This window comes from Rhea americana, unplaced genomic scaffold (assembly GCF_003343005.1).
Source record: "Rhea americana isolate MKP2758 unplaced genomic scaffold, rheAme1 scaffold_21, whole genome shotgun sequence".
Taxonomy (NCBI): domain Eukaryota; kingdom Metazoa; phylum Chordata; class Aves; order Rheiformes; family Rheidae; genus Rhea; species Rhea americana.
The window spans coordinates 1,685,976-1,712,155 of NW_028186258.1; the positions used below are offsets into that span (position 1 = coordinate 1,685,976).

Below are 26,180 nucleotides of genomic sequence, written 5' to 3' on the forward strand. Positions count from 1 at the left end.
TCTCTTGCAGCGCTACCCTTTCCCATCCATCCCCTCACCACTCACCTGCTGCCAGTTCCAAGGTAGAAAAGGAGAGTCTCAGTCTCTCCCTCTCTCTCTCCCGCTTGTCTGCATTGCAGAATGGTGTGACTAGATGGGACGTTATGAGGGCTGGGCTGAGAAAGATGGTAGGCATGCTAAAGTCCAAAGGGCAGGGCTGTGGGGAGGGAGTAAAGGAGGAAGAGGGCTGTGTCTCTCCAGCAGGTGAACTTTGAGAGCTTTATTGTTGCTACTGTATGTACTGCGGCTTCAGCAAGCAAACACCGGAGAAATAGAAACAGGTTCAAAACAGCGGTGCTACTATGGTTACTTGGGACAGAGAAAAGCCGGATCCTGTCCAAGCAGGAAAGCACAGGAGAAGGAACAGGAACACACACTGCTCTGGGCACAGCATGGCAGAAGGCACCTCTGCAGAGTCTAACATTGACTTGAACTTTCTTCCCTGTGCTTTACTAGTCATCCCAGCAGCTGCATGACTTTCCTCCCTAACTTGTGAAGCTGCCAGCTACAGGAACACAAGCTGCTACCATGAGCAGTCTAATTTCCTATTTTCAATTTTACTTTTATCCATTTATGCAAAACATATTCAACACTACTGACAGAATCATAGCTCTTTCCTGCAGACAGTCTTCTATCTTCCCAAATCACTGCCATCCTATTCCCTCCCCAACTACGAACCTGGCTGATTTCCAAAAGACTAAGGACTCCAGCAGCCTGAAGCAGCTGTAGGAGATCAGCAAATGATCACAGTGGACAGAAGAAATCTTGCATTTCAGTCATACCTGGGATAACACCAGAAACTAAACTGGGCAACTGCAAGAGCAAGATGAATGAGCTACAGCTTGAGCAGAACAACAGCAGTGGAGTCCAGAGCTGGAACAGACCGAAGTCTTATGTGGGGCAACCTAGAGAAGCTCACACTCACAGAAGTACTACCTTTGACAATTCTCTTGTTTATAGAGAGAAGGCTCTAGGCTCAGTTATTGCTTCTTTTGACTGCATTTATCTCAGTCAGAGAGTGAAAGACAAGTTTCACCGCATCATTGCCTCATTTCCAACAAACTCTCTCAAAGGCCAGCCCTGCCCTGGCCTCACCCACTCACCAGCTCTCTACCTAGGGCAGAAATAGCTCTTAAAGTACAAGTCCTGTGAATAGGGCTGTTACCTGGCAGTACTTCCTCCTTTGAACAAAGGGTCTGGTGATTAAAACCATGATCTTAAATTGAATCAAAGTTTTCTTCAGTCTCCTATATTTCTTCCTAAAGGATTGTGGAAAGAGAAGAATTGCAAATGAGAAGGAAATGTCAACAAGTTTGGGAAAACTGTAGACTCAACTCAAGAGTATTGGGCAAATATAAGTTTAATGCAACCAGCCAATCTGGACATGGTATTCCCTTGCTAAGCCTGGTCCTCATCAGGATCTACCTCCACAGCCTCACTGGGCTCGAATGAGCTCCAGCCATTCCAGTAAGAGTTCTTCCAACAGCATTCCCCACCCACGGCCCCGGACAGGCATATCCTCATCTTGTCATCCTAAGCAAAGACAAGGGCTGGACTTCGCCTGATTTGCAACTCCTGACCTTGCCTGGTAACCACGGAAGTAAGCCTGAATGATCGTGACTTTTTCCTGGAGGATGCGGAGGTGCCTGCGGTGAAGGAGGCGGCGGAAGTTCCTCTGGAGGGTAATGATGGCCCAACTCTGTCTCTGGTTCCACCGTCTCTCCAGCAGCTGCCTGGCCTTCTCCTTCAGGAATACCTGGGCAAAGGGGGCAGCTCCTGACCCACAAGGAAGCTGCCAGCTTCTTTAAGGAGTGATTAATAAAAAAAAAAGCTGCTGGTTTACATCCTTGGAGCCTTTGTTGCCTGCAAGTTCCCCTACTAAGGGAAGTGCACGGCCTTCCATTGGGGAGGGCAGGAGACTTGGGCACAGAAGACAATGAAGGGATGAAAGTATTTTTGAAGGACAATTCAGGAGCAGGCCATCAGGGAGTAATGGCGCTTAGCAGGCAGGGAAGGAGGAAGCGCAGGCTTCCATCGAGGAACGCTAGCTGGACCAAGGAGTTGGCCCTGCTAATACAATAACCTGGAGACAGTATTTCCCATTTTTCCATCCAAGACACTAAAAATTTCTTCTTCGCACCAAAGACAAGAGGTGAAGCAAAATGGAGGCAGAGGCATGCATTGCTCCCCCTCTTTGGGCAGAAGGGCTGAGGTGCTCACTATCCATTGATACCCAGTAATGGTATCCCAGATGGTTGGAACTGTCGGATTGAGATTCTCTATAGGCAGCACCTTTGTTACTCCAATCTGATAGAGTTCGGAGGGATTCCCCACGACATGAGACAACACTGCTGCACAGCTTTCCCTCTCCTCCAAGCAGTTGTGTCCTCTTGCAGCCAGGAATCTGTACCTAGAAGATGATACATTGATATAAGGGAAGCCGGGGCTCTACCTATAGTCACCAAAGAACAAATCTAGATGTGCTGACAAGTCCACCAAGGCCTTGAGTGGAATCACAAGCCAATAAATCACTCTACCTGGCTAGGAAGTTCTGGAACGGAAAACGGACTGGGTATCCCTCTTTTCTAATGTGGATAGCCTCCAGTATCCCTGAATGCCTCAGCTGACAAGTGACATACTCCACATCAAAGATATTTGACAGCTGTGGACATATGGCAGAATTAAAAATGGAAAGGGGGAGAGGAAAGAAAAAAGAGAGGAGACAGAGAGGTGGGTGCTTAGGAAGAGGCTCCTTCTATTGTCCTGTCCTCAGGCACATCTTCCAATGGTCTGTGGAGACAGGACACACTACCCATCAAATCCTTTGTGAGTCTAGCTGTCACTGGCTTCTTATCCCCTAGCATGTGGACAGCTCACACAACCACAGGGATGGGCATGAGAGAAAGAAAGAGGAAGAAAAGTCTCAGCAATCAACGGAAGAAATGAAAGTCCGAACCCCAACTGTAATAGGTGTAGGGAGAAATAAGCAGGTTAGTATTAATGAGCACCAAGTAGGGAGATGGACTTGAACTTAGGACACAGAAGAAAGAAATAAAGGAACCACAAGACTGATTCCGCAGGACAAAATAAGGAAATAGAAAAGCAAGAAAACTACACAAGAAAGAAGTAACCACACAGCCTTGTTCCCAAGGACAAGATAAGGGAGAAAAAGAGCTGTCAACAATAATGCAGAAGTGAGAGAAGTAAAGAACACATCTGGAAACTACAGAAAAGACCAACTGGGAGCTGGAAGATCCCGAATACACTATGATTGGTTCAGAACTATAGGGTGCATACTAGACTGGAAGGGTATAATTACCCAGAAATCTGCTCAAACAGGGTCCCTCTTCAGAGGCACCCAGCTCGAGCTGTAATTACTGCATGTGTGTCATTAAAATTTATTCTGCTCTGATTTGGCCTCAAACCTCTCAGAAGGAATGTAGGGTTGGACTCTGTTATGGTGGCTGATGAGCCTAATCTTCCAGTAGGCAAAGCTGCTGGAGTGGACTCGAGTGCTTCTGTTGCTCAGAATGCTGCCTTACCTTTTTGGGATTAGGGGTGATGCACCGAATGAAGAAGGCATGGCTCCTGCAAAGCAGAACAAAGGAAAAGCCTTTCACCAGCCTCCTCTGTGTGCTGACTTGGACAGACTTCACAGAGCCACCACCTTTCTAAGACATCTCTTTCCAATACAGAACACCATCCTCTCCTTCTGCCTCAGCAGCTCACAACCAGCCCCTGCTCAAGCATCCATTCCAATTCATCCCAAAATAACCAAGGAAGAGAAGTTTCTGAGTGCAGCAATCAGTCCAAAGTAGGAATGGCACTGTAACAGCATCTCTCACCTTTTCAGCTTGTTTGTGAGGTCCTGCAGAGACTGCTGGAATTTGGACACCAACGTGGAAGCCTGAGGCTTGAGCCCTTTCCTTCTGGTCCCCAACTCCCTTTGCTGATTGTAGACAGCCTTAGCCTTCTGGAAAATGTGAGACACCAACTGAAAAAGACACAGAGGAGCACCCAAAGCTCCCTCAGCTACATAGAAAGCACAGTCTCTTCTATCTGAAACTAGACGATCATTCTCCCTTGTGTCCAAGCACTGCCAGCACCCTAGGTGTATCGTGAGGCAGTCTGTAAATTTTACATATAAAGCACATCGACTGCAGCTAAAGAAGGGACTTGCTGAATTCCTACATGCCCTTTGGTAGAACAAATCTTCTCACAGTTCCTCCAGGCTCTCCTCAAATCTGATCAGGCTCTTTCTGCTTCTCAAATGAAAGCCATGGGGGTCTTGTTAGGCGCCTGAAGCAGAGATCCTCATCCTCGTCCACTACAGTACCTTGAGGCGGCTCTGAGAGAAGATATCCAGCACCTCTGGACGCAGCTGGTCACGGTTTTTGGTAAGAAACTTGTGGACCTGTAAAAGCAAAGTCTGATTTAATGCATAGTACAGATCAACAAACCAGACAGGCAAATGCCTCTCCCACACACACCTTGACTTAAGACAGACAGCTGGAGAGAGGAGCTGGGGGTAAATGATAGAGACTGAGGCTTGCTGTTCCTGCTGCTACCTAAAGTGGAGAGGAAAGTGGCTGCTGCTGCTTGTAGGAGGGATTGCTCTTTTTTCCCCTCACAGTGGAAGACTGCCAGACAGGCTCTGATGCCTCACTTCACCCTTCAGCAGCACCAGCTTTCCTGGCTTTCCAGGGCTCTTGTGTGACCAAGAAGTAGGTAATTCCAGTTACCTACTTTGCTTCTGCCCAGAGCCAGCCTTGGTTGTCTCTCCTCATTCCTGACACACTGATGCTTTAGAGGTGTGCACAGTTACAAAAAGAGGGTTTTGTCACAACACTCGGAGCTGGTCCCTCAGGACACCAATAGCATGCTTCCACTCTGGCCCATTGCTCCCACTGCTCAGAGCCCCCTGCCAGCCCACAGAGCTCACCCGATAGGTGACAGGGCCCGCATAGTGTTTCACAGTGAATACTGGCAAAGGTAGCTTGGGCTTGGTGTACCAAGGGCTGTTTTCATGATGGTAATGACATTTCTGGAGGAAAGTGTGGTCAGTGGCCTGAAAAGGAGATGACAAATATGTTTCCTGCCACTCAAGATATTCTGTGAGTTGAAAAGCCACTACTGAACTGAAGGCAGAAACACGTAATACCTCTGTAAACATATAAATACCTCTGTTAATGGGTATAACTACCCTGCCATATCCATCCCGTGAGAGGGATCAGATAAGAGGAGTTCCTCACCTGAGGCAGTGAAGTCTGGTCATCCAAGATACGCAAGATGCCATGGGGTTTTGCAGAAATGAAATCAAGGCATGACTCACTGTACATCTTGGAAATAGGAATCCAAACTAACCGCTCTTGGCTGTATTCCTCCTGCACGTTAAAGATCAACTAGTCAAATCCAGCCACGAAAAAAAGAACAAATTCAAGGCGTTAACAAATAGATGTGATTTACTCTTCAGGAAGCTAGTGTTTCTGTGATGATAGAAACCTGCCTAGAATCATCTGTTCTTGTCTTACGAAACTTCTTTTAAATCTACTAATTATTTTCCCAATTTGAAGGAGGAAGGCTTCTGTTTGGTCACAGAATTATGAAAGTGAACAAGCTGATGAAGACGCTTCTATTTCTAGAAGCTTGTGAAGTTGCGGGTAAAATACTACAACAAATCTATCAGAACAGTCTTTAAGAGTAGCAGCTAAGGTTTGAGGTCCCTCATCCTGATCAAGTTGCTTATAAAATCTGTAAGAGGGAGAAGGCACTAACAATCTCCCTTTCTCTCAATTTACTACAGAATTAATAAAAGGTAATAGCCAACTTTGTTTGGATTAGGATCCCATGAGTACTGCTTAACAGGGCCAAGTCCACTCATTTTCATTCTTCCCCATTAAAGGACACTCTCCAGTTGCTGCTGCCTCAGCTTATTCCAGATGTGCTGCACCCCTCATCTGCTGACATGAGTTCCATTTACCTCCTCTTGGGCAATGACAGTCTGGCTGAAAAAATACTGAAGATGCTCATTGGCAAAGTTGATGCAGAGCTGCTCTAAGCTGTTCACCCCAAGATCCTGCAAAGAACAAAAGCATAACACATCCAACCTGCAGCCTCCTAAAAGGCTGTGCCTTTTCAGCGTAACACACAACACCAGTCAGTGTTAATCTGAGCCCCAAGTCCAGGCAACTTGCTCTAATCAATAAGTGGTATCGAACCTGAGAAATCCAAATCATTTTCCTCTTCCTTAGAAAGACAGAACCAAAGTCAGATAGATATGTGCACTATTTATCACTTCATAGTCACTTCATGCAAGGATATTAAACATGCAAGACTGACATGGTGGGAGCACCAGAAACCATCTCACCATTTGAGACTAGATTTTAAACTGCCTACATCAGTTAGGACATCACTTACACACTAATCCACCCAACTGCACATGCCTTAGGATTCTGCCTATGCCACAAAGTAATGAGGAGATGCGCTCCTCCAGATGGCAATTCATGGCAAGAACCCATAGTAAATGTGTTAAATTACCTCCTGAAGGAGTCCTTTCCACTGCTTCTGAAGAAGTACTCCCCCCAATACAGGCAATTAAGTTACATGGTACAAATACTGTCTCCTTTCTGCAAAGACATGATCAGATTCCCTCCCATCTCTGGCAGTGGCTGAAGAGAATTAGGGCACACAGTTGCAGCCCGTAAAATATTAAAGGAATAGGAAAAGCAACCTCAAAACCATATATGTCCACAATGCCCACAGTGCAGTCCATTTCCAAGGGAGCCAACCACTCGTTGATCCTCAGCAGCAGCCATTCAAAGAGAAGGTAATACAGAGTCTTGGCAATCGAGTCCCTGAGTGGGAGAGGGGAGTAAAGACAGCTACAGCAGTGACAGTACCCTTGAGTGCATCTCACCAACCCAGAAAAACACCAGCAAGAACTACCTGGCATCAATGGCTCCTTCTACAGACAGAGGGGTGAAGATTCGATCATAAGACATCACCTGGACACATAAAAAGAGCTAGAATTTATTGTTACTATCTTGCAAATATACCTACTTTTTGGAAATCCACAAGAAAATCAGCGCAGCTTAACTACAGGATTTTCCTTCTGGCCTCAGAATTTTCCCATGTGCCATAAAGGAAAAAGAAAAAATAGAATTTTGCTGCCACATTTGTGCTGGCAAGTCAGCTAGCCAATATGTTAGGCCTGAAACTATGTCATGTTAGAAAAGAGCCTCCTACATATGAGTTCTGCCATTTTACAATCTCTCCACCCTGACCAAGCTGCCTTGAAGGATTCAGCCCATCTGTCCTGACCCAGCATAGGAACCATTTTGCAGCATTTTACTCCTGTAGTTACTTCCCAGATTTTGGACTCCCCCAAGGTGGCAACCCTTCTGCTGACAGGGCATGTCATCCCTCAGTATGAATGAGAAAGGGCCACAGAGGTACTCACAGTGACCCGGTGAGTGACAGCACTTTGCAGGAGATCTGCTGAGACGCTCAACAAATTTGCCACAATACGAATCTCAGTATCACTGGCAAGGGCTGCATGTTCAAATGATCCTTTCTAGATAATGGAGAGGAACAACAGATTCAGCGTGGACTGGATACCAGATGTCAGATAAAACAATTGCTCTTGACAGCATCTTAGCAGCACAGAGATAGGTCGTGGCCTGGGCAGAACACCACTATCTAGGTTCACTTTGGCTCTTCAAACAGCTGCCCAAGCTCTAATAAACCTTGGTTCCTTCTCATCTTCTGTCCCTGCATAGGTCAGTCTGGAACTTCATATCCAAGCAACAAGATGGTCTTCAGATCATATCATGTTCAGTCAAGAATAACATACCTGGTCCCATCACACAGAACAACCGCAATGTTCAGCACTAGCAGCCCAGTCCCAAGCCACCAAGGGTTAGCGTACCTCATAAGAGGTAAAGCAGATGTTCCCCAGCTGCAGAATGGCAGCCAGCACAGCCCAAGTAGAGGTCAGCTGATCATGTGAAAGGCTGATTTCCTCCAGGGCTTGCACCAAGACCACAAAGTCTTGACTGTCCTCCTTCCCCAGGATGTCACACACTCTGCCCTAAGAGAAAAGGGATAGATAATTGGGGTCAGCCTCCTTTGCCCCCAGCTGGAATTACGGTCCCAGCAGCAAGCTTCGGACCGGGATTTTAAGCATAAGGGCTGGAGGCATCTGAAACAGAAAGACCAGAGACATCACAACCAGCTGCCGCTAGTGGGAGCTCAGCATTCACAGCAGACCAGTCTCTTTTCTCCTTGGAGTTTTTGAGAGTAAGATCTCTATTGCCCACTGATGATGTGTTTTGATTATGCTTCCAGTATGGGCACCCACAGACACCCCTTGCCCACAACTTGAGTGCCGCTCAACAGGAGAGGGGATGCTAGAATCTCCTCCGAGTGAGGCATGCCAGAGTTACTACGCTCGATGGTACCAGAACCTGACGTATCAAGACAAAGCAAATGGGTCACTATAAACATAAAGAGCAACCCTGGATTTTGGTCTCACCTCTGACATAGAGTTTTGCTATGGGAAAATCACTCCCATCCTTCTTATGCCTTTCTCTGCAAGAATGACACTCCTAAAAACTACCTGTGATCCTGAAGCACTTGGAGGTCCCGGGTCAAGCAGGTCTGTAGAACCTGTCTCTGTTTAACAGCAGTCTCTGATGAAAACTCCCACCTGACATCAGATTCAGATAAGGAAAAGAATGAGGTTCAGGCAGCTCTTGGGCTTTTTTTTTTTTTTTTTTTTTTTTTTTTTCTGCCAAGCTTAAGATCTAAGAGAGCTCTGAGGGAGATTTTGTCAGTCTCTACTAAACTTCTTTCCACATGATCTGATCTTTTTCCATTTTTTCCCTACAGCAGGCTGAGACACTCCTGTTAGCTATCACCTAGAACATCACACCTCATAGGGCCTGGTTTACAACACAGAGCCTTTGCCACTAGAAACCCCCCATGAGAATATAGGAGCATCTTTCTGCAGAGGTAGTTGCATCCTCTCTGCAAACTGTACTGACTGATCTGACAAAAAACACTCCTACTAGAGCAGCCGCATCATATCCAGCAGGTTCTGGCAGGATAATACCGGTGACAGGTGCAAGTTTTCCACAGCATAAGTCAACACAACCTTGCCAGCAGACCTCAGAAACACAGACCCAGGCCAGAAACAGCACGGTCTTCTCAGTTACTCCCAGGTGATGGAGAAAGGTACATTACCAACCTCCAAGACAGAATTCCCCTCAAGCAGGTAAGTTTTCTAGCCCTTAGCAAGCATCTGTAAGTATCTAAATGGTAGGATGGGCCCTTAATTGTTCTCCATCCTTGAGTCATTAATGCTACTTGTCTCTTCCTTGCCTGAAGGAAAGATGATAGCAATCATTTATCAAACATTCCTCAAAATGCCATAGCTACTATAAAAGAGTTTTTTTCACCTGGGAAACTTGACCCATACAGCTGAAACAAGAAAGATATCTTGCTGATGCTGTGAACTCCCTGAGTATGGAAATCATTTTCAAACAAAGCCAACTGTGCTCCAAGATGATGAATTGCCAAAAGTCTGGGGAACAGTTTTCTGATTTAAATAAATCTTAACCAGAAGTTTACTTCAGTGGTTTTAGACTTTCCACCCACTGACTCAGTCAAGTAATCAAGTGCATTCTGGAGAAGGTAAAAATAAATTTCCCATGCTCTTTTTAGTACTGCAGTAAATTACAAATGCAAGAAAAGATGATGAGCAAGGGATTTCCACACCACGAGGTGGAGCCATGGGGCCACATGATGGTTGTACTTTGCTTTGAAAGACTTTGGGAGCAGCAGGGGCCATGAAGGGTGAGAAAAAGAGGCAATAAGACACCAAAGCATTCCTTCTTGGGTCAGGTGTGAGAAGGAGCAGAGCAAATTTCAGCAGAGTCCTGTGAGGGGCACATCACGAGAGAAGCACAGTTAGCAGCTGCCTCATAAAGGGCCTTGCTAATCAGAGAGAAGTGATGTCTCAGCAGTTTCACTCTATCAGCTGCTGCAGAGCACCATTACCTCACTCACCTGATTCAGGTAAAAGTAAGACTCTGCCTCTTGCAAGTACAACGCTTCTTTCTGCTCCATAGACAGCCCAGCCAGCAGCTCATAAAACACATGGTAGTTCCTCTCACCATGGGCCTAATAGGGTACAGAGTTTATAAAATTGAACTGAGTCTAGTTTTAAGACTCTAGAGAATACATGCTGCCACAAATCAAACATTCAAATAGGTAGACACTGAAACTCTGGTATCAGTAAGATGAGGGCAGAAACCACCCAAGAACCGGGTCATTTGAAAAGGTTCCAGCATTTCTCACTGACATTTAAAGAGCATTCCATTCGAAAGTAGCTCTTTTCACAGGCTCCAATATCTGACCCTTTCTAGAACCCAGACATCATGAAAAACTGAGTGAGGAAAGACTTAACTTTTAGTAAGCCCTAATAAGTGGCCTGTCTGGAGTAGAGAGAGCTCGTATTTTATTTAAATAAAAGAAGTGGCCACCTTGTAACATATTTCTTGCTGACAGAAGAAATGGGAGGCAACTCTTACACTTATTCCAACCCCTTTATTTAACAGTGAACTTAACATAAAATATGAATAATACAAAGAGAGTGAGGGACCCCTCTAGGGGGGAGGGACTCATTGGTCCTCACCTGAAACACCACACGAGACTTCTCCAGTAGGTACTGGGAGATGGACATTCCCACCATGGCCCCACTGAATATAAGAAGGAAACATTCTGTAAGAGGTTAGTGACAGATTTTTTTTGTGGATCATTTTTCTGATAGTCTAGCAGAGGGAGTTGTTGCTAAGAAATAAGGGTACAATCTGACCAATTTGGTCTGAATTTTGAAGACATTCAACACTGCCATTTTGACCAGACTATTACATAGAAAGCAGCTATAAAACATCCCTCAAGATTCAAGTTTGGGTTCTGAACAACCTCCAGAGTACAAGGGAGCCTGAAGTTGAATGATTCTCACAGCTTATGTCCCTAAAATGTTCAGGGCATGAGCTACACACCTTCCTTTCAGCCATCTCTGATTACTGTTGCATTATCACTCCCTCATTTGTCCTTACCCATTCACTCCTTATGTCAGGCTGACAGCTTTAGGGGACAGGGACTATGTTTTTGTTTTGTATTTGAATTTCATCTTGCACAATATGATCCCAGACCAACAGCAGGAAGCCCAAGTACAACAGCAATAGTGGGCTATGAGGCCAATTGTTTGGAGTTAAGCTGCATGCAAGGATCTCTATGGCTGTAAGCCCATCTGCCTGTCTGTCCCAGGTAGATTAGGCAGAGATGTAATGAAGGGCAGAATTAGTAGGCATCTGAATAAAAACAGTTGATTTGAGAAGAGTCAATATGGCTTTGGTAAAAGGATGGCCTGCTTCACAAGCCTTCTAGAGTCTTTTGGATGAAATGATAAGCATGTGGATATGGGTGATCTGACAGATACAGTCTACATGATTTCCAAAAGGTTTCAATGAAGTTGTGGGATTTACAAGGAAACTGAACAATCACACGATAAAAGGGAAGGTCCTGACATGGATATATGATTGGCTAAAAAGCAAGAAAACAATTCTAAGGGTAAATGGCCAATCCTCATAATATTGGGAGGTCACTGCTGGAGTTCCACAATGTGTGTCTTCTGACCTGTGATATGTAACTCAAGGTTTCATAAGTGACCTAAAAGAGGAGTTGAATAGAAAGATGATAAAGCTTCTTGATGATACGAAGTTACTCAAGGTAGCAAAGATGAAAGCCAACTGTGAATAAATGCAGACAAACCTCACAATACTGAGTGACTGAACAATAAAATGGCACTTGAAATTCACTGTAGCTAAATGTAAAGTGATGCACAAGTAATCCCAGCTTCACATATAAACTGACAGGCTCTGAGTAACCATTACTTAAGACTGAGACTTTTGGGGTATAATAGACAGTTCCACAAAAACATCAGCTCAGTGCCTGGCAACAGTCAAAAAAACAAAAACAAAAAACAGATGTTAGAAAGGCAGGTTCAAAACAAAAAGAGGTGTTTTTTCATGTTTTTCATGGAACTGGTTAGACCTGTAGAATACTCAAAGACTGTTGCAGATCCCTGAAGTTTACACGAGTTCAAGAAGAAACTGGAAAACCACATCAGGCTCTGAAACACTCTTGAGTTGAAAATATTAAAGGGCTTTGAAAGTTTTAGACAAAAGAATCATATATATTTGGTCTGCTCTTATTGTTGCCTCAGTGGACACTTGTTGCCAGTGTTGAAGGCACAACATTGGTTTAGATTGTTCCTTGACCATTCTTACGTTCTTACTTTATTCCCCATTTTGAGAGGTAGCGATCAATCTAATCTTTCATGGAGGAAACTTAAAGTAGGAGTTTAAAGTCACCCTCCTCCTATCCTGCATGGGACAGAGGGTGGGCCTTTGTATGACACTTGACTACTGCTAAACTTTTTCTCATCCAAGCACCCCCAGACAGCTGGGAAAGGCAACATCCTATGATGTCCCTTTAACTCACTGTTGCAGATGGACATGCAGAAGCTTCCCAAAACGACTTGAGTTGTCATTAAGAATGGTTCTGGCATTCCCAAAACTCTCCAGGATAGGTAGGACATTGCAGGGCTTGAAGAAAAGAGGGAGAGAACACCCTAGTAGGAGTCATAGATTTTAAACCCAAAAGGAACTCAAGCAACTGTTATTCTGAAAATCCAAGCAAGATAGAACCTCACTGAATTAATTTCAGCTTAGCTATAGAGTCTTTTTTCAAATTTATCATGGTGTAATTATCTCCATCCATGGGTAAGTAGCTCTATGAGCCTTTCCCCCTCACTGCAATGATCTTTCATTTTACATCTGCTCTGTGTTTTTCAGATTCAACTCCCAGACTCTGCTTTGAGGTCTCAGAGGCAGGTATCATCTTTCTGCTCAAACAGATACAGCAGCCTGTACAGCACCAGGGCTCCTAGATACTAAAATAGACAACAGCAGGTACATCAGCTGTGCCCCTGGCTTCATGGCAGCTTCACTTCGAATCACAACTCATCCAAAGCTCAGTGAAACAGGAACTGAGAAACAGCATGAACAATATGGCCTTTTGCATTAACTTTGTCTTTCATTTCTTGCTAAGTCAACTCAGCTACCTCTTACCTGCATGATCCTGCAGCTGTCTGATCTTTGGTAGAGCATAGCCAGGTACTGCACAATTGCTTTGGCAGCTTCTGTTTTACCTGATCCACTGTGTCCACTGGAAGAACAAGAGTTAAGGAAGCAGGAGTCAAAACAGATTTACCTAATATAACCATATCAGAGGTCCTATTACAGTAAATCAGTGAAGCTGTACTGGTTTACAACAAATGAAGATCTGTCACATACTGTTTGAAATACTGAGACAATTTGGCAAAAGAGACCCAAATAAAAATCCACTGTGGAAGGACAAAGTCCTTTTCTTCTACTCCTCCAAGCTGAGGAGAAAATAGATTCAAACTATATTTGTCCAAAGTGAAAGAAAAATCTATCTTCTTTACATACTCCACTCACAGCCTTCACACAGAAGCCTGAGTGATAAACTCATGGTCAGTGAAACACAAAGATGAAAGTCTTAGGAAACGGATAAGCCTTTTAAAGAGTACCTTCATTTCTTACCTGATAATGACACATTGCTCTTCTGCTGATGACTGGGACAACATATAGGCCATTTCTGCTATAGCAAAGATGTGTCTAGTTGCACAGAAGGGAAACTCCAGTTAACTAAACTGACTATACATTTCTGGCACAAAACATGACATTGAAAGGTTACTCATCAGTGTTCTACATTAGAGATGGGCCAGTATCATAATCCGAGAAATGCAAGGACTCAGGGAAATCAGAGCTTTGATCCTGCTAACTTTAGGTCGATATCACTCCTAAAAGAAATTACAAGGTTCAGGTTCCTGCAGGACCTCTTCAACTCAACATGAGCAATGTGCTGTGCCATGGTGTTTAATACAGATGGCCCCAACAATCTTATCTGTACTAGAGGAACCTGCCTATGTTGCTAGCTCCAGCAGTGCTAGCACAGTGCCAGTGTTAGCAATGGGAAGCGCATATTGCCAGGAACTTCTCAGCTACAGTCCCAGGCAGCATGGAATCTAGGAGTTTCCACCATTAGTGAAGAAACTTGAGCTAAAGAGATTAGCCCTGTAGTATTACAGGTTCAGGCAACTATCACTTTGGCAAATGAATTGTTCACTTCCTGTGGCGTTCATCCTGCTCTATGAGATAGCCTGAAGCAAATAAAACAGTTTCCAGATCCCAAGGGGAAAAGAGACTAGGGAGTTATTTGAGAAAGAGAAACGTACGGGGCATTTTTGGAGAGATTCCCTCGCTGATACTGGGTAGCCACATCTTCAGAGTAGATATTGAGGTCTTTGAAAGGATTCACAGAAACCAGTATTTGTCCAATGTAAGTCTAGGCCAAAAATAAGAACAAGAGAAATAAGGTTTTGTTATGTCTGATGACTTATTAGAATTTTCAGAATGAGGAACGCGACTGACTGGGAACACACACACTAATAAAAAGATTAAAATGAGCTTTAAAGGAATACTATATACTATGACTATGCTGCCAGCTCATTCAGGGCATAGTGCAATTTTCTAGTGGTGTTTTTCAAAACCATCATTCATACTGTGGGAGAAAAGGGTATCTTTTTTTTTTTTTTTTTTCCAGTCACTTCCTATTTGCCAAACTCTATATGGTATTTCAGGCACAGGTTTGAACACCGGAGCCAGTAAGTGTAAAAAAGAACAATTGTTCCTCTAGCTCCAGACTGCAACACTGTGAAAGGCTTGCTGAAACTCCAAAGTTTCATCTTGAGATCCACAAATTTTATTTTAATTTAACTGGTTTGCTATGACAGGGGAGTTCTCTCCTTTAGAAGCAGCTGAGCCTGAAACTGAACACAAGCACACTCAAAAGCTGGTGACAAATACCAAAATTCAAGAGAAGCTCTGGGGCTTTCACATTTCACCACAAACATTTAATGCTACTCCTTTTCTGAGTGAAAGCAGTACGTGTCCTTCTTATCACTGTTCTTATGAATGAGCAAGCCCTTGTGTTACTTGGTGAAATATCAAAGCATGATAGAATGACAGAAATCATTTTCTCTTAAAGCTCCTTGTTCAGAATGAATGAGCACTAAAGAAAAAATACATCTCTACCCATACATAAATGAGATTGCGATGGAACCTCTTCTTCAGACACAGCAGAACTGAGTGCTCACAGACTTCCCTAGAAACAAAGCAAAGGACTTGTCAGCTATAGGCTTCACTTGCATGTTTTAATGTTCACCTTCGAGGCTATTTACTGGCCTTAAGCATTTCCAATCTGTCCAGGATTACCCACATGAGAGAGAATAAAGCAGCCAAAGCTCAGAACATCCAGCCTGTCCCTGTCTGTGCCGTGCTGGTGTGTCCTTGCATATAGCCTTTATAGCTGTCTCTCCAAGCAGTATGTTAAGGGTACGGGCTGTCAGGGCACGTGTGAGGAGTCATGTTAGGTGTTCCTCTTTCGACAATAGTAGTACACTCATGATTTTAAAACTGTTAAAGATTTAGGGCTCGAGTCTGCCATAGTTGCAGGCAATGTGAGTTGTGAAAGCCACAGATGTCAGTGCCAGCAGGAATATGACAGAAACATGCCTCTCATTCTGCAAGTCTTCCTGACTTACTGCCTATTTCATCAAAAAGAATGGTTATGTTCAATTCCCAGTTCTGTCCCTCTGCAAAATCACAAAGGTCACATCAGCCTCTGGACTTCATTTTTATTATCCGTAAAGTAGATTCATTTTTTTAAAACTCCTTTCAGGACTGGGAATAGTTTAGCAGGAGAGCTAGAGTTTGCCAGATGAATCTGTAAGAAAGTCTGCTACCCATGGTGAGCTACTCTCTGGTGTGTGACACTCAAGATTCAGTGTGCACTCTGTGCAGCAGAGCATGGGAACACGCTGCACACAATATAGGCAGGAGTTTTCTCTGCACCTGACTCAGTGCAGGTCCATGACCTGCGATTCAGCCTTTTACTTAGCTTTTCTCAGGAGCATCATACCCTCTACTAGGGGATGCACCAAATTTATTCTATTTTCTCAAAAGGTAGCCAAGGATCTACATTGCTCTTTCTGCTGCTGAGCCAACAGGAGCTTTAAAGAATAACAAAAAAGCCCCTGTGACTCTGAGTTAGCTGCACAACACTACTGACAATACATACTCCAGTCCAGTTAGATCATCAGCCTCCTCAACTTCCACATTGTTCTCTTCACTCATGTAAACCTGAAATACAGAGACCATTATTGAAAACCAGAAGTTCAGCTTCATCCCAAACCACTCTTTTCAAATGACTCCTTAAAACATCACCTGTACCTGTTTCTGCATTAAATCCATTTCTAGCATATCTTCAGTAGTATCTTCTGCTACCCATTGATCCTTTAAATCCTTCATCCCACGGCTGTTTGCCAAATGCGGGTCCCTGTAAATGGTCCATTTGCTTAGGTTCTCAACGGTTAGTCGTGGGAGCAGCAATTCAGAGTTCAACCATGCCACAGGATCATATCCCTGAGCCTGCTGCTGAGACCAGTGAACACAAGCTGTGGTTTTTGACTCTGCAGTTTGAAAGACACCTGAACTCTCTTTAACATCTACCTCACTGGAATAACCTACTATACACTTTGGATCCTCTTCTTGCTGTGGAAGGAAGCCCGGAGCATAACAGTAATTTCCAGATGCTTCTGAAGAAAGAGAGAGTTTAGTGTCTTTGTGGTGAATCTGCAAGTCTTGCCCAGTGGTGAAGAACTGGGACGTGGAAGCTCCCTCAGAAGTTTTGATCTGCTGGGGCAAGGAGCTCAGAAGCCTAGTCACTCTGTATTGGGTTGCAGTAGATGTCACCTGTCTTGCACTGCCTGCTGTTGATGCAAATACTTCACCACTGCAGGAATATTGTTGATTGTTTCTCTGAGAGGTTTGATCCATCAAAGATCTGGGAATGTCACGTTTGAATCTGCAACCCTGTTGCATAGGCATCACAGATTTTCTGCTTGATACATCTGTCACTTTCTCCAGGGAATAATCACTCCCAGAACGCCCAGATACAGAACTCTTTGTCTGAACCATGCTTTGGACTCTAGGGAACACTACAGCAAACTTGGCGTCAGCAACGTTGTTCTCCTCCTCCTGATCCAAGCTAAGTATGTACGGAAAGGAACTGGTTCCATGAAGAGGGGAACTATCAGAATGCAAATCGGTATGTCTCATTTCCTCTGTTGTTTCAGAATCACCTTTTCCCTCTACTAACAGCCAAGATGATTCTTTGTCACTCAAGTCATCCATCCCCAACTGTCCCGATGCACCAGGGCAGGTTTTGCCAGACCTAGCAGCCCACCCAGTGGTGCTTACAATCCTGATTGCCATTCTCCTTCTGAATCCAAAAGGCTTGCTGCTCTTCTTCCTTTTCCCAATTTTTTTCAGAAGCCATCCTGAGACACCAATTGCACGTGCCACACTCAAAAGACGAGCTTTCAAGCTGGTTTTCTTGGCAGGTTTTTGACTAAGCCAGCTGGTGACTCTTCTGAAAGCAGAAAGGGTGTGCAAGTACTTGGATCTTTTCCCATCTTGCATATTTTCTTTTTCAGAAGGTGCATCTGCAATCACTTCTTCCTCTGCTTTGTCTTTTTCTGCCTCTAGAGTCTGGCCTGAACCCAGTTTAACCTTTCCAATAACTTTTCCAACTTTCTTCCTTTTGCAAAGGAGCTGCTTATCAGATGGGTTTTTTGTAATAGAGGAACAGTTTGAAATATTTGAAAGATTTAATCTTTTCTCTGCAAAACTCTGAGCTATTTCAGGCTCCTTATGTATACTGAAAGTTTCTGGAGTGGTAGGTTTTGAACAGATGCTTTCAAACTTTTTCAGGTCAGGATTGGTTTCCAAAGCCATCTGCACAGACTTTGTTTTACAGCTTGCTAATAGTTTCATCTCAGCATCTTTATATTTGCTTTTCATATTAAGAAGGTCTTGAGATGAAGAAGAGCACTTGTTTGTAAACATCATCACTGCTAATCCCTGCTTGCTACAGTCTAAGGAAGAACAGTCTGTCTGTGTACGTCCCACCACTCTACTTTGCTCTGCAGTATCACAGTTCCTGGATTTCTCATTCAATGTCATTTGTTGCTTGGACATCAAAGGGCTGTCTTCCAGCGTGCTGTCTTCATCATTCATCTTCTCTTCTTCTTCAGTTCCCCGAAGTAGTTTGCTAAGGTCAATGTGGTGGACTTTTGCTTTCACAGCCCTAGACAGTGGTTTTCTTCTTCCTTCTTCTTTTCCTTTGTCAATGCTCACTTCACTGTTATTCTGCCCATTGCTGTTAGAATGATTATGGCCATCTCTCAACATGTCCTGATCCTTGTCCTTTTCTAATATATTTTCCTTGCCTTCTCCATTATTTTCATTTTCTCTGTTGTTAGAACTTTTGAGTTGGGACCCTGAAACACTTGCATCATCATCTTCCTCATTGCTCTTGGCTAGAATAGATTTTGTTTATCTTGGCATGTCATCTAGCTTCTTCAGTTTCTCCTCTACCTCTAATCCTGCAAAGTAAGTGCCTTCATCCTCAGATTCCTTTCTTCCATCCATGGTCACCTGCTCCCTTTCAGTTTCACAAGCTGCTTCATTGCTTTCATCAAGCAACTTCTTGCAGCCTTCTCCTTCAGCTGTAGGAAGTTTTTCCAGCATGGCTTCTTTCCCACTGATGCCATCTTCCTCTGAAGAGCTTCTCTTCTCTTCACCACTTTCAGTGCTGTTAACTCCAGCCTTTTTTTTACCTCTTTTATGGGTCCAATGGGCTTCATTACTGCAGTCAGAACAGGATTCATCTGAAGTTTCCACGATCTTTTCTTCTGCACTTTCAGTGACAATAATCCGGGTATGTTTTCCAATTACCTTTCCTCCACTTCTCTCACCTTTGCCCCGTGCTGCACTGCCTTGGAATCGAGAACCTGACTTCCTCCCAGAAACTTCCTTAGAGCCATGATTCTCACTGTGTCTTTTCCTAGGCCTGGTATTGTGTGCCTTCTGTGGCAAGTCATGTTTCTGAAAAGCACCTTCAACACTTTGCACTGCAAAGGACTTTACAGACTCTGACTCCGTGAGTTTTTCACCAACAACAGGATGCTTTCCACACTTCCTTTTAAAACTCTGTTTCTTGCTGTTTACAGTGGCCTTTCCTTCCTTACCAGTACTGTCATCACTTTCTTGTCTTGATGTCAGATCCTGTTGTTTGGAAGCCTTTCCTTTTTTCTTTGCTTTGGACACTAACTGTTCTCCATGTTTTCTCCCAAAACCAGATTCTCTTTGATCATTTCTAGTGGAGGCTCTCTCCTCCCAGAATAACTTCTTGTGGCCACTTTCTTTGCTTCCCTCAGGCCTCATCAGTCCCTGGCTTCTTAAGGTGTCCTGTTCAAGGGTTTCATCTCGTTCAGGCAATGACTCTTTGCCAGTCAGCTGGCCTTTACTCTTTTCTTCCCACGGTCTGCCACAATGGATCTTTGAATCTCCCAGAGAGCTTGCCTTTTTCTCATAGTTCAGCACTTTCTCTTTTCCAACCTTTTTGTGCCGAGTCTTGGATCGGGAAGGAGCCATTTCTCCAGTGTTCAGAAGGATGTCAGTGCTTATCTCAGTTCACCTACGAAAGGAAACATTGTACGTTTTGCTGTGAAATAAGCTACAAAGAGAGGCCAGGTCCTTGTAAGTGATAATTACCTATTTTCTGTTGAATAAATGTTGCAGAATCATACCTATACAGCTGTGGAGTACCAAGCTGACTGTCTTGCACCAGGTCAGTCTCTATTTCATTTTGTCATGAATCATCACTTTTTTTCCTTCTTTATTAGGTCTCTTTCCAGAGGCCAGTCATATACAGACAACTGAACCAAAGTCTATGATTTTCCACAGCTGACAAAGGTTTAACCACATTGCAGTTTAAGAAATAAAGATTATTTCATTTCAGGTTTTCCTTTTCTTTTAACCTTCTTTGTGCTGAAGGAGAGAGAAACACATCAAATGATCTACAGCAAATTAATGAACAGTAAACCATTAACTCAGTTTCCTAGGTACCCAGAATCACAATTGGACCTACATGAACAACACTGGCTTGAAGGATGAAAATACAGAATACTGAGTAGATGTTGTATCACTGAGTAGAACTGAAAAGACAGCAACTGATTGTTTAAAAAAAGGCATTTAAAAAAAGGCATTTAACTCAAACTGTTCGAGCTGATTTGATACTGAAGTACCAGAATTCAAACTAAACTGATGCAAAAATATAACCCCTGCTTTTTCTGATCATTTGTTCTTCTTCTCTCTTTTATTCTAATACTTCTCTCTTAACAAATAAGTGCTGACTAAATTTAAATAAATATGCTAATTTTAGTTAAACAGTAACTGGGAAAACCTTTCAAGTTTTCTGCAGTGCAAGAGAAGGAAATTATTAAATAGATCATGCTCAGCATTTGACCCATCTGAAATTACAGTTTAGCCCAAGTGGTAAAATTTATACGTGGAAATCAGTTCTCACGGCAAATAATAAGTCTGCTTATTTCTACTGAAATCTTATTGGAGAGAAGGCTAAATAAATAAATGAATAAATGAGGAATGGGAAGAAGAGAGAAGAAATTAAGTGAAATTAAGAAGAAATTAAGTGGTGGAAAAATAATTATCATAGAGAGAGTGGAGAGTAACACTAAAAATCCAATCAAGTGATCAGAAAATCACTGCAGAAAAAAAGCAGTTAAAACTAAGTAGGTTAACTTTGTAGTATAAGTCTACTCTTTAAAATTGCTTCTGACACATAAAATATTGAGTGAAGATTGGGTTTTTTTTTTAGGATAGCATATGTTACCTGCAGCAAAAGGATTTTCACAACAACATTACTGATTCCACATTAAGACTTTTGTGGATGCATAACTGTATTACAGAAGTACCCAGATAAATCCTTGCAAACATATTTACACAAAAGAAAACTGCTACTGACCCAGCGCAGGTCAGTGGAATTGTTTGACTCTACCTTTTCTTTCACCATGATGGGGCTGATTTTGAATGGTGTGTTCCAGCAACAAGCATTCAGCGTCTTTCTGGCTACACTAAGCAAGAAGTCACAAGCAAATATTGCTCCATTAGACAAAGGCATCTCCACACAACTCCTCCTGAGTGTGTTGTTATTAGCTGGTTATTAGGGAATGGTCAGTATTCTAAGAGTTAATTAGCACTGCTTATCTCTCTATCTTTTTTCCAATCATAGACAGGAAATAAAGGTAAAAGTGCCCATAGGATTAGTCCTGATCTTTCAGCCTATTGGAAAATATCACCTCTATCCTTTTCAGGACTTTTATTTTATTTTTAGCAGTCTCTTGCTGCTCCAGAGAGACCAAAACACCACTTGAGCTCTACCCATTTGTCTGAATGAGGTGTTAATGGCAGAGCCTGGTGTTGATCCCTCAGTCACTAAACACTTCAAGATAAAGGTCCAAACCAGAGAACAGTAAGGGAATAACTGAAAGGAAATGACGGAATGGAGAAAGGAAAACCGGGAGGTGAATGGAGGAAAAGAATGAGACATAGAAAAAAAATTGTTTTAGCAAGGAAACCCAACAGTCAATATCATTTCCAAAGAAAAAAGGTAAAAAATCTCCTGTTAGGAACATTCATGGTTACCTTAGAGATGACACTAGCCAACAATGCATAAGGACAAACCATCACACAGGACACAGGGAAATTCTATTATGTATCTTGTCCTCTCACCTCTTTCTATGTAAAACTTTTCTCTCCCTTTGTTCCTTCATTCTCTTTGCTTTACAGCCAGTTCTGCAGATTCTCTACAGGGAGAAGAGATTCTTCTATCATATTCTTACAATTTCTCTCAACAGGCAACTGTGGACCTAGAAGTCAAGATTCTGTTATTAATTCCTATCTTCACTGTAACTCCATGAGGTGATAATTTACCTAAGGGATGAAATACAGCATCTGGAAGCCTTCAGTCAGAGGTAGGATTATCGACAGGACACTGGCAACATGTTTATCTGGTTCACAGCTCTTATCCTGCATCTCAGCCGTCATGGTTGCAGTGTACAAGTTGTGACAGTAGTACCCAATAGCAACGGGGACTGCAAAGACACACAAGGGTGGTGGGTAATTCTTGATAGATCGGATTGAGTTGGAAGGATTAGCTATACTACATAGTACCAGTGTTTTCTTCCCTATATGAAAAGTAAACCCTTGCTGGGTATTGTACACACACTGCTAGCCTGAAAGGGTTCTGGCCAAGGATTTTGAAATGTGCTTCCATACAGTCTAAGGCCTCTTCTTGCCCTAAGGCAGGAGGAAGGGGAGGAAGAGTGAGTAGTTAAGATAGCAAATCAGCATAAAGCTTTAAATCTTTGTAGCTACTATAAAACTTGATGAGGAATGAGAATTTTTAACATTTAGCACTGCAAGAAGGCAGTCCAATAATAAAGTCCACCTGTTCTCCAAAATGCCTACAACTTGCTTGCAGACTAAAACTTGTCCAAGCAACCTCAGAAGTTGTTTAAAAACAAATACCAAAGGAAATATATTCCAGTGTTCTGGGCACGACAAATTGGTAAAGGACAATTCAGCTGATCAAAGTCTGCTTGGCCTCATCTACCCCAAGGAGAGCAACAAAACCACATTTGAGATTTACCTAGTCCAGGAAGACTGATGCTCTAAAGAGGTATGTAAAGCATATGGTTTTACTGCAAATATTTTCTTGTGTACTACTCATTTTGTTCCCTCCTGTATGGCAGAACAATCCTCCGCATCTGGAAATACAGTATCTCCCTCTTCTGCAGCTGCAGCTCTGATGTTGAGCAACTAGCTGCTGCCCAGAAGGCCTTGTTACATTGCCTCAACATCAGAGAGAAGCAAGTAACAGAAACAGCACTGTAGACCTGGCTAGAGAGACAATAATCATTCTGTTCCCTCTGAACTTGCTTTTTTATCTTGGTCTAGATCTGACACTATTCGTAACATCCTGGACATATATATTGCACAGTACAGAGTTCATTTCCTAATATCAAATCCTCTTCCTTTATCTTCCTTTTAAACAGCAGCCTCTCAAATACGTAAATCTCTGGTCACCTTATTTCAGCTCTGCAGGCTTAATACATCTATAGTAGTGGCCTAGATCTTTAAATCCTGCAACAGGACTTTTCTCACTGAGATTAATGGCAGCTGAATTAGACCCTAAATCCTCAGCACAGGATAGGTGTTAATATTCTGTCCTCCTGAAGGCTTAAAGTTGGTACTGTTTCTGTACAATGTCAAATGAAGGGTTTTTTTCCTTTTTTTTTTTTTTTTTTTTTAGGGTTTATTTCAGTGCGGCCCAGGTTTCCTCTCTTGGATCTTCATAACTCCACCAGTCCAGGATTTTGTTCTTCAGGGCCACCAGCAAAGGTTAACCCACCATTCTTATTAAATGAGACCTCCTCTCATTTTTTTTTTTTAAGGGTCTGTTTTTATGTATTACTGCAGATAGTCATATGTCCAGAAGCTAAAATGCTCCATCAAATAAAAGCACTGCAACAGTTGGATGATAAGGAATATTGGAAACATTGTTGCAGTTTATAGGGAGCTTGGACTCCAGCGTTTATTTGACTCATTGTAAAGATAGGACCTCAGGTTCTGAATCTAGGTTAGAACATGAAAATCTAGCAAATTACAGGGTTTTTTTGAGATAGGGTTTTAAAGCAGACTGCTTTGTGACACTGCTGCTATCACTGGGAATGGTAAAATGAATCATTGCTTACATAAACAATTCCTTTGACATCAGCCCTGCTTTCTAACTGCCCTGGACCATCTGCCTCCTTGACACAATGTAGCAGGTGAAAGATCCTGCTCATCAGTTTTTCAGTTCAATTCATTTTAACAACTCCATCTACATCACCACAGGAAAAAGAACAGTTTGATTTTATTCTGCCTTTTTAGAGGAAATGAGAATTGCTTACATCAGAGAAAAGAACTTCAACGCTATTAAGAAACACAACATAAATCTACAGACAGAAAGAAGCACAGATACCTGTTATTTTAAAACCAATAGAAGTGAATCTCATCTTCCCTGAGCACAGTACTCCAGACTAGTTTCTCATATCTCATATAGAGGATAAAGCACACTCATTTTAGTCTTTAAAGAAAATGCTTGGAATTTTGTCTTAGCAGCTTATGTTTTCATTCACCTGTAAGAATTGTTCAAGCCCCTTCTTTATCACTCTGCACAGTAAATGTCTCAACGTACCTACACTGTCAGTCTTGATCCCAGCAACCAGCAAGTTGCTCAGCACCACATATCATAGCTCTTATTCACGTATATGGTAACACGTTCGTTCTCCCGTGCCTTGTTTCCAAGCAGCCCACAGTCAGTCCCAGCGTCCTTGCAAGTCTGCCCAGCTGTGGAGTCTAACATCAATTCTGGCCGAGCTGTGCCAGGCACAGGGAAGGAGACTGGCATGAATAATTCAAGCTTTCTAATGGCACCTTTGAACTTTTCAACCAGCAATGTCACCAGCTGGTTGGCAGGCTTTTGGATAAGGGGACAGGAGAGAATTCATCCAGGCAGAGGCTAAGCTCAAAGACAGTATGACTGGGTACATCTCTAGAGACTGGAAAGGTTGCATCGATTCCAGTACAAAAACGGCTGTTCCAGTCCAGGAGACTATCAGTCAAGGCACTGTGAATACCATCCAAAAAGAGCTTAAATTGCTGAAAAGAACTGAAACATAGGCTTCTTTATTCCGCAGCCTTGGAGCTTTATTTTAGGGAGCCAAGCATGTGCAGCTCAGGTAGCCTTTTCCTCTTCTCCCTGCCAACAGCAAGTTCTCTGCTGGCAACAGGAAAGCAGCTTCCAGCTAAGCACTGAGATAGCAGCAAAACCCACACCATTCTTGCCCTCACTTCGCCTAAATCTTTCAGTCCAGTACCAAACAAAAAGACTGAATGTCCACTCAGTTTGCTTTCCCAAACAAAGCTCTGCTCTCCTTTGGACAAAGTTTTTGCAGGTAGGTCAAGGTTACTCCCAGAAGGAGCAGAGAGAAAGTGATTGTGCGTCCACACAACATTGCTGCCACATTCAGTGGTTTTCCCCTCCCTTTCTTCCAAACTCAGTAATGGTATTCCCCTTTCTAGCTTTTTCCCCAGGAAAGCGGAGAGCAGTGCAAGTACACACATGTGGGCTGTACACATTCTCCCTCCGCACTCATCAGGTTGTAAATGGACAGCATGGCTAATTAGTGCCGTGTTTAACTCCTGTGAAGATGGCTCTGGTTCTTTAAAGCAAAGTCTCCTTCTACCTACACTCCCCAAAAAAGCCAAAATGGCTTTTCTAAAGGGGGGGGGGGGGGGAGAGGAGAGATTAAGCATGATAAGCTTAGGTGAGAGGCCAGCAACCAGAACAAGTGGCTCTAACCTAAAACATGATTAGTGCTGTTAAGATAAAACAGTGGGTGCTTAACTGCATTTGTTTGGATGGGGCCTGTTTTCCTACCTCCTTCCAAGAAGCTGCTGGCCTGGCTGTTATGCACTATGCTTTGAGGGCTCCTCCACAAAAAAGGAGAGACAAAACCTGGTTGCTTTACCTAACCTTTCTGCCAACCGATGGTCTCCTCCTTAGCTCACTAAGAACAGGTCTGTAGAACAACAGGTTAGATAACTATTCATCACCTTCTTTCATTCATTATTTATAAATAACTCTGTCTGTAGTGAAGAGCGATCCTTTCTCTAAAGCCCAAGATGACTGGTGTCATCTGGAGCATGAATTCCTTTTCCAACCACACAAAAAATCCCCTGGGCAATTAGCTCTAAATTTCAGGGCTGGGCAGAGGGGAAGAAACTTCACTGAAAAATTCAACTCTTTAGAGTTTCTGTGGAGGAAGAGGCTCTAACAAAGTATGTCATTATCAGCTAGAGCCTCTTCAAGGCTCTGAACCCAAGGCAGAACTGGAGCCCCCTGTGTTTCTTTGATTTCTTTAATTCGTTGGAAGTCTCAGACAGTCTGATTTTTTT

The 26,180-nt window shown here is 43.1% G+C and overlaps 1 protein-coding gene across 1 annotated transcript in view; it reads right to left on the reverse strand.

Moving 5' to 3' along the window:
• MYO15B (myosin XVB) overlaps positions 1-19,751 on the reverse strand; it is a 47,238-nt gene extending 27,487 nt beyond the window's left edge. Inside the window, 24 exon segments of the mRNA XM_085304513.1 lie at positions 46-48; positions 1,205-1,298; positions 1,620-1,795; positions 2,332-2,449; positions 2,577-2,701; positions 3,582-3,627; positions 3,885-4,033; positions 4,376-4,453; positions 4,982-5,107; positions 5,292-5,423; positions 6,020-6,115; positions 6,770-6,893; positions 6,985-7,043; positions 7,499-7,612; positions 7,967-8,128; positions 10,108-10,221; positions 10,736-10,799; positions 12,610-12,713; positions 13,239-13,335; positions 13,734-13,808; positions 14,429-14,538; positions 15,294-15,357; positions 16,333-16,394; positions 16,485-19,751. Of these exon segments, the coding sequence (XP_085160639.1) occupies positions 46-48; positions 1,205-1,298; positions 1,620-1,795; positions 2,332-2,449; positions 2,577-2,701; positions 3,582-3,627; positions 3,885-4,033; positions 4,376-4,453; positions 4,982-5,107; positions 5,292-5,423; positions 6,020-6,115; positions 6,770-6,893; positions 6,985-7,043; positions 7,499-7,612; positions 7,967-8,128; positions 10,108-10,221; positions 10,736-10,799; positions 12,610-12,713; positions 13,239-13,335; positions 13,734-13,808; positions 14,429-14,538; positions 15,294-15,357; positions 16,333-16,394; positions 16,485-19,751 (5,559 nt within the window).
• Positions 19,752-26,180: the final 6,429 nt, after the last annotated feature.